This window comes from Haliotis asinina, chromosome 9 (assembly GCF_037392515.1).
Source record: "Haliotis asinina isolate JCU_RB_2024 chromosome 9, JCU_Hal_asi_v2, whole genome shotgun sequence".
Classification (NCBI taxonomy): domain Eukaryota; kingdom Metazoa; phylum Mollusca; class Gastropoda; order Lepetellida; family Haliotidae; genus Haliotis; species Haliotis asinina.
Genome location: NC_090288.1, coordinates 60,051,741 through 60,060,125, shown reverse-complemented (window position 1 = coordinate 60,060,125; position 8,385 = coordinate 60,051,741). Strand labels below are relative to the sequence as shown.

At 40.1% G+C, this 8,385-nt stretch overlaps 1 protein-coding gene across 1 annotated transcript; it reads left to right on the top strand.

Moving 5' to 3' along the window:
• The first annotated feature begins 6,255 nt into the window (after positions 1-6,255).
• Positions 6,256-8,084, top strand: LOC137297133 (uncharacterized). The gene is made up of 2 exons (XM_067829145.1): positions 6,256-6,307; positions 6,622-8,084. Exons 1-2 carry the CDS (start codon positions 6,256-6,258, stop codon positions 8,082-8,084), a joined length of 1,515 nt encoding a protein of 504 aa, XP_067685246.1.
• The last annotated feature ends 301 nt before the right edge of the window (positions 8,085-8,385 follow it).

Below are 8,385 nucleotides of genomic sequence, written 5' to 3'. Positions count from 1 at the left end.
CAGTGTGCTGGTAACAGCCATGACCCGCTCGTCGCATAACTGATGAGTAAATCTCTTGACACCAATCACACTGGTAATCCCGAATCCACTATCAGTTGACACTGAGGTCATTGCAGTCATTGTCCAAGATACAGATGGAAACTGAGGCCCTGATCTATAACATGAAATGCATCTGAAATGTAAATTGTAAGCCATGTGACTTATTGCATTATTTGTGTCTAATGTCAATGTGTGCGTTCAGTAAGAACATGACAAATGCCTAGGAAGCACATTTTGTGCCAGCTCCCTTTCTACTGGACAACACTTCATTATATGTTTTTGATGAAGGTCGTGTCTTTCCAAGACTGTGAAGCAGATAAAAATATCCTCTACTTAAATGTTATTCCAGCTTGTGGTAGTTGGAGGAGTCGCATTGAGAAACAGTCCAGATCTTCATGCCTTCATTGTAGTTATGTCTGTGTTTCATTGTATGGTTTACATGCCTGCATGGCAGATTTATATATTGCAATATATTGGTCATTATATTGAATTATTATGTTGATCAAATATTCCTGTTTTTGAATGTTTGCATATCCTTTATTATTGACATTTTTTGCATGCAATTTTGAAGGGTTTCAAAATTTTGTTGAGGCAAGAGTGAAAATGAACTTGACCTTATCTGACTGGTACTGACACGTAACCTTCATTACAAAACATTACCATCCAATGTTTGTGGGTTTGTATCTAGAACTGCCACCACAGTTGATGGTGACCACAGGCGTGGACGGGGTGACATCTGACAAGAAACATTACATCTGGCATTACTTCACAGACAACTTGTATTTCTTGTTTAGCACAGACCAATTATATTTCTTGTTTTGCAAATCCACTCGTATTGTTTCAAGAATCAGAAAAAAAATAAATTTTCACTGCTCAAATAATAAAATGCTATTGTTTTCATAGGCCCAAAATGAAAACTTACAAGAAAATGTTTTTTGATGTAAAAACTTTATAAATTACCACAAATAAAATACTTTCAGTATTAACAAGGAATATTACTTTGTTATTTTCTATTATTATTTTTTTCCACTCCTGCCTTTATGTTTTCTGGGAACAAAAATCTTAAAACAAATATAATTGGTGTGGCATTATACAAGATGGCAGCTCAGTCAAATGGCTAGATATGTTATAATCAATCTTACATCATCGACATATGTTTGTGATAAAAATAATTAAGGGGATTTTAGAATTAGATGTGAAAGACTGGCTAGAAGGTGTCTGAAGTAAAGTCTTTTAACTGTCCTGTAATGGAGCATGTTTATACATGGGTGTTTTTCAGTGTTTAATAAATGGAATAAAAACTCTTGTAAAAACTCACAAACAGAAACATTTTTTATAAAATGTTTATCTTTGAAACAATATGCCATTTCATCATGTCATACTTTCCAGCAAATGCCTTTTTAACTTTTAAAGAAAGTATTGAATATTATGATCATATAAACATGTTTAAGTATCTCTCCAAGAATTCTCAAAGCAAATCATTGACAGATTATCTGTGTTTTGAATAGTTTCAGAAGGTTGTATCATTGAAGCCTATTGTACGAAAGAGACAAAGATTGCCAGTTCCTTTCATGGTACTGCTGTTAGTAGTTAGACATATCAATTATGGTAACATGAAAGAACTGGGGCATCCTTAGCATTTACTGAAGTATGTAATCATGCCTTTGTAGCGAAAGTTATTGTGAACATTTTCTGGTCAATTTATGTAAAATCAAAATGTAGACATTATTGAATGTAACATGTCTTATGACATGTACAATTTTATATTTCTGCAAAGTGTACGGGCTGTTATTTTACTGTAGAATAAGCATTGCTTAACTAGTGTAAGTGTTCATGAGGCCTTAAGTAACAAATGTGGTTGTGTGCTATTATATTGATTAGGGACCATTCATAATGTTTGGCTGGGGGGAGGAGTTATGATGATTTTTTGTAGAGAAGCATGTACAAAGTGAATGAACCCCCACTAAAATTTATGCGGAATTAGGTTACCCCTTGCATGGCATATACAATATCAATGACCCCGTCCCCAAATTCATGTGTACAAAACTGATGACCCCTCCAAGCAAAATGGGTAACACCCCCTAAGTTATCATCTCACCCCACCCCCAAAATTATGAATGGTCCAATGTAACATTAACATGTACAATTATGCAGATCCTGCTGGAGAATATGTTTATATCCACTTGTGTGACATGTGTAAAAACCTTGTCTGTCATACAAGTAACAAAAGTACCAATGCTTTCCTAATGAAACCAGTAACTATACACTGTTCCCTCTTATGGTGAGACAGATAGTGGACTAGGCCTAGTGGTAAAGGCATTTGCTCATTACACCAAACACCTGGGTTTGATTCTTCTCATGGGTATAATGTGGGAAGCCCATTTCTGGTGTCCCTGACATGATATTGCTGGAATATTGTTAAAAGCAGCTTAACAACATACTCACTCACTTTTATGGATAGTGGGCTGGCTAGCTGAGTGGCTAAATGGTTAGCCCTTGTCTGGTGTCCTGTACTGTGATGTACATCAACGTGGTGTTAAGTCATACTCAATCACTGTAGTGATGAGAAATTTGAATGAATTCTTTGCTGTATATTTTTAAGTTTTGTATATTTTTATTTCTGCTTGGTGTGTTTCATTTGTTAATTAATTATGTGTTAACACTAATGCCCAACAGTTGACTACTTCTTACTTGTTGTTTACTTGTACAAAAAAGGCCTCTTTGTTTGTGACTCTGATGTTGTTCAGCAACATGTTTGACTTTTAGGTGTGTACATGTTTCAGTTTGTTCCAAATGTGGTACTATGTAATCATAATTACATCTCATTAATGTTGCAGATATGATCCCACAGGCAGAACAAGGACTACATATATTTTATTATTCTAAAGGAAAACAATCAAAATGTCTGATGTAGTGTCACCAATCTGTGGAGCATTGCTTGCGCTATAAATCACAAGACTGTCTGCTCCAAACTTGATTGTTTACAGGCAGTCACTGTATAGCTGGCAAAATACTGAATATAGTGTTAAAAAGAATCTAAAATGCAACGTCCCACATGTAGCTCTAATATGAACTATGTTGTTGTACCACTTTGTCGGTTCAATAGTCTGTCTCCTGAACCAGAAAATTTTCCCTTTCGACACCACCTTTCTGCAATGCTAATACTTTTAGCATAAGTGAAGCAAGTCTTAATTTCCTCCGTCCCATCTTACTGGGACTCTTCTATTGGAATTTAAAAAGCCTGATTGTTTCTATTAAACTTACAAATGTTAGAGACTAGGGGTTAGTCTATCAGTACAGTGACCCACTCTTGTGCTGCTGGAGATGCATGTGAGACAGGATCGCCTCCACACTCTGATTCTTCTTACTTACATCTTTAATTTATTTTATCATTTGACAGTTTGGCATGTTTTTTGTTGGTTATAGTTGCAAAGGTATGCACCATGAGAATGGTTTCATAACATACTTCTCACAGTTCTTTTGTTTGAGCTGTGAGTCATTTGCCAACTAGGTCATGCCACTGTGCTTTAGTTTATTATATAGCTATCCATGTTCACAGCAACTACAGCCCGGACTCGGGATATGTGATACTCTTGCTTATGTAGTGCATATAATGTGGTACAATAAATATCTTTCTAACAATCAGTTTATGCCTTTTGTCAGTTTTGCATGTTGCAGTAGATAATATGGACTGATCTGTCAGTACTGCTGGGTATCGCCCAGTATTGTTGTAGAACCGAGCCCTTGAGTAAAACATCGCAGTGTCATGTAAGGATCGTTACAAACAGGGAATATAAATCCATGCAAGCTGGATTTATTATATCTAAATATTTGCTTAACTATAGTTGTACCAAATACAAGTGGCAAGGAAGATCCACGACTTAGATATCCATTCAGAATCCCCTTTTCATAAACGCGTTCGGAGATCAAGTGTCTCTTACATATGCTCATATTAATGAACCTGTACAGAGATCTAGTGTCTATTACATGTGGCCATATTCATAAACTTGTACAGAGATCTAGTGTCTTTTACGTGTGGCCATATTCATAAACCTGTACAGAGATCTAGTGTCTCTTACATGTGCTCATATTCATAAACATCCACAGATATATTGTCTCTTACCGAGATGCCCACATTGATAAACCTGTACAGAGGTCTAGCTAGTGTCTCTTACATATGCCCATATTCATAAACGTGTACGTGGATCTAGTGTCTCTTACATATGCCCATATTCATAAACGTGTACGGGGATCTAGTGTCTCTTACATATGCCAATATTCATAAACGTGTACGGGGATCTAGTGTCTCTTACATATGCTCATATTCATAAACGTGTACGGGGATCTAGTGTCTCTTACATATGCTCATATTCATTAACGTGTACGGGGATCTAGTTCAGAGATTATATTCGTCCAACCTCTAAATGCCTTTCAAACACTGTCCCTGTGGTGTGGGCAGCATCAGCGACTGCTGCATCCCCAAGAACTGCATCATCAACTGCTGCAGGCAGTGTCCACCGTCAGAGCCGGGGGCACCATGTAATGGTGACACTTGTGTAGGGCATGTGTATTTGCTCCTTTGTATCATCTTATGACGAACATATCGTGTAAGGAATATTTAAAGGTCAAACAAGTCCCAAGGCAATGCTTATTGTGTATTGTCTGCTACAACGTCAATAAGGTTATTTATTCCATGTAAGGATTCGACCAAATCAATTAAAAACCATAAGGAAAGATTTGATTTGATTTAACTGTACTCGACAGAGTGGAGCGAATGTATAGTAAGAACGACGATTGTTTTGAGTTTACATTTTAAGTAGTAGTAGCAGTAGTAATGGCGGTGGTACCCGTGAAGATCGGGCCAGAGACGTGGCTTAGGAGGCGATATAAGGGCTGGGATAAAATAAGGATGTGGCGCTAAACAGCAAACTAAAAGAAGAAAGAAAAAAACCACAAAAAGACATACTAACAAAACCACTGGCAGTAGTAGTAATAGCAGTAGCAGTGGATGTAGTGATTGGTTTAGTAGCGGTGATGAACATCACCTAAGTATAGATTTTAAACGATTTTGCAATATTATGTTCTTCATGTCAGTTATGTATCACATGATTCATCAAATGGGAATTCTGTCTGTGAAATGATCCCATCCACCACGCTACTGGTCATCTGAAGATGACAAAAGTTTTCTAACCAAATTCAATCTCAGGAAAAACTGAAAATTTCGAGAAACAAACGAAATCAATCTATTTATCACGCCAGCAATACAATTGTCAACTGTTCCAGTTTATCAGAGAAAATTTAAAAGAAAAAATAAATAAGAAAACAATGGCTAAATAATAGTTGTTTAGTTGCGAATATGGGATGTCCATGCACCATTGGACATGACATGCCACAAAGTTATCCCATTAACTACGTTAAACTGATAACCTCAGTTTAAAGACTTATGCTGTGGAACGTTTGAAAATTTCGTACGCGTTTACACAATCATATGAGAGTGTCTAACCAATCTTTGATTAATGGGTTCAAATACATGCATGAACTGCGCTGCCAAAGATGACCAGAGCAAATCAAACCTGCGACATCCACATGTCAATTAGTTTCTACCACAAAGCTGCCCTTCAAGCCACGATACAAAGCAGCGACTGTCCTGGATGATGTCATCGATCTTGCTGTCGAATGATGCGCGCTTACAAGGTCGGAGCTGTAACATGTGCTAATATGTGAATAATGGACATCGGGCAGCGATTGACCATCCATCAAAGTCTGACTTGACCTGACAAAGGATCTCCTCACTCTCGGGGGTATATAACGCAGGAGGGAACTCAATGTCGACACATCACCACTGGTAAGTTCAACTTTACTCGTGTGTTCCTTCATTCAACTCTCAGAGTAAGAGTGTTGGCAACGAAGCGATTCTAAAGTGAGTGTGTGAGTGAGTTGGGTTTTAAGCCGCTTTTTAGCAATATTCGAGCTATATCATGACAAAGTTAATGGCCTTGTACTCAGTCAAACCAGCTCCTTTGGCAAGAAGTGAAGCTAATACCACCATGCTCCTTGAAATCAACGTTGGTTCGTCTTAAAGATACTGCTTGGTAAATCTATTGTGTATTAGTATTATTTAGGGTATTCCTCAGGATATTCCTAAGTTGTTCTTTATAACATGCACACGTTGCTAGTTTCTACAGTGGTACTGTTTTTGGTGTTACAGTTGCCATGATGAAGGTTCTGTGTGTTGGAGTGCTGGCTGCCATTCTCGTCCTTACTAAGGGTAAGTCAGATCATGACTCTTCCGTACTTTCCCTCAGACATATAATAAGGTTGTGGATGTCCTATAATAACCAGTTGAATATTGGAAGCTTCTAGTGGCTTCAAAGGTATATCAACATCGACTTTCGGTGTCAGAGACTAAACTAATGTATGCATTTAACGTCTAGACATACGTCGCGTTCGTTCATTACACTTGGCACGGGGAAGCACGGCATGTCACATCATAGAAGTATGATTTTGGATTAGCGAGACTTTACCTATGCCCTATTTCCTGTCAATAATTGCCCATGTATCAAATCATTTCATTTATTATAGGTCAGTCCCCACCAGGAACTGGTTCTAGCCAGCCAGCTGATTCAGGCCATGCCCCGAACGGCGGACAGGCGACAGGTCCGCTTGGAGGTAGCGGACCCGACCCCACTGCATCTGGACCCTTGGGAAAGGCTGTCAAAGGAATGGCTGCAATGTCAGCTACCACCAGTGTAGGAATGGGAGGACAAGCATCTCCTTCGACATCCGAAATGGGGGCAAACGCACCTATTAGTGGTATGAGTGGAATGATGTCCGATGTGATGAACCCAATGGCTGGTATGGCCAATACTATGTCGAACTCAATGACAAGTATGTCTAACTCCATGGCCGGCGGTATGTCCAACCCCATGGCTGGCATGTCCAACCCCATGTCCAGCCCTATGTCCAACCCTACGATCAGTATGTCCAACTCCATGGCCGGCGGTATTTCCAACCCAGTGGACAATTCAATGGCTGGTATGTCCAATCCAATGATCGGTATGTTCAACCAAATGGCCAGCGTTTCAAACTCCATTACCGGCGGTATGTCAAAACCAACGGCCGATATGTCCAACTCAGTCAGGAACGGTATGTCTAACCCTATGTCCGGTATGTCCAGCCCTATGTCCGGTATGTTCGACCAAATGAGCAGTATGTCCAACTCCATGACAGGCGGTATGTCCAAACCAACGGCAGGTATGTCTAACTCCGTGAGTAGCGGTATGTCCAACCATATGGCCGGTATGTCCAGCCCTATGTCCGATATGTCCAGCCCTATGTCCGGTATGTCCAACGGTATGCATATGTCCAGCCCTATGTCTGGTATGTCCAGCTCTATGTCTGGTATGTCCAACCCTATGTCCGGTATGTCCAACGGTATGACCGGCGATATGTCCAACCCAATGGGCCCCATGATGCCAGGGGGTATGTCTGGAAGCACTGGTGCCATGTCTGGACCTCTGGACGCCATCGCCGCCATGACAGGCCAAAACATTGCCAGCAAATTTACTTTCGGTAAGGGCAAACTTCCCCATCCAGTAGGAGGATCCACGACTGCAACTTCCGGACCATCCAGCAAGGCTACCAAGAACCCGATGGCTGCACTACTCCCCTACCTGCTCCGCGGAGGCATGTCGCCCGAGACAAAGAAGATGATCATGATGATGTCAATGATGTCTAGTATGAGCGGAAGTGGCTCCAGCGGCTCCAAGTCAAACCCGATGATGATGATGATGCCTCTCCTGATGGCACAGGGTGGAGGAGAGGGCATGAACCCACTGATGCTGATGGCCCTGACCCAAGGAGGAGGATCATCATCCATGATGATGCCGATGGTGATGGCGCTTCTGTCTGGTAGTGAGATGAACATGAGCACCATGCTCCCTTACATGATGATGCAGATGCAGAGTCAAACTCACGCCAAGGGTGGCGCGTGGGGAAGTCAGAAGTCAGCTGCTCCTATGATGGGAATGAACAGAGTTGTTTAAATAACGTTCACGTGATGATGGATTACATGTGTGGAGATTAGACGATATGGTCTATTGTCTTAAGCTTATCGATTGCTCACTGTGTGCCAATGCGTGTGTGTCTGAAGTATGAACAGCAAAAGGACTATGAGACATGATAAAAGGAATACAAATCTAGCATTGTTTTCATTACGTGACTGTTTTTGATATTTGCATGCCACTGTGTGGTTTTACACAAAATTGTTTGTATATTTGTTAACAAGTTAATAAATGTATCTTTCACCCAATTCTGTCGATGAGATCTTTGAGAATAATAGCAGGG

Bases quoted from the DNA above. Each gene is read 5' to 3' on its own strand.
- LOC137297133 (XM_067829145.1), top strand. From the start codon at position 6,256: ATGAAGGTTCTGTGTGTTGGAGTGCTGGCTGCCATTCTCGTCCTTACT. The intron at 6,308-6,621 runs GTAAGTCAGATC...CATTTATTATAG, and splicing joins CATTCTCGTCCTTACTAAGG to GTCAGTCCCCACCAGGAACT.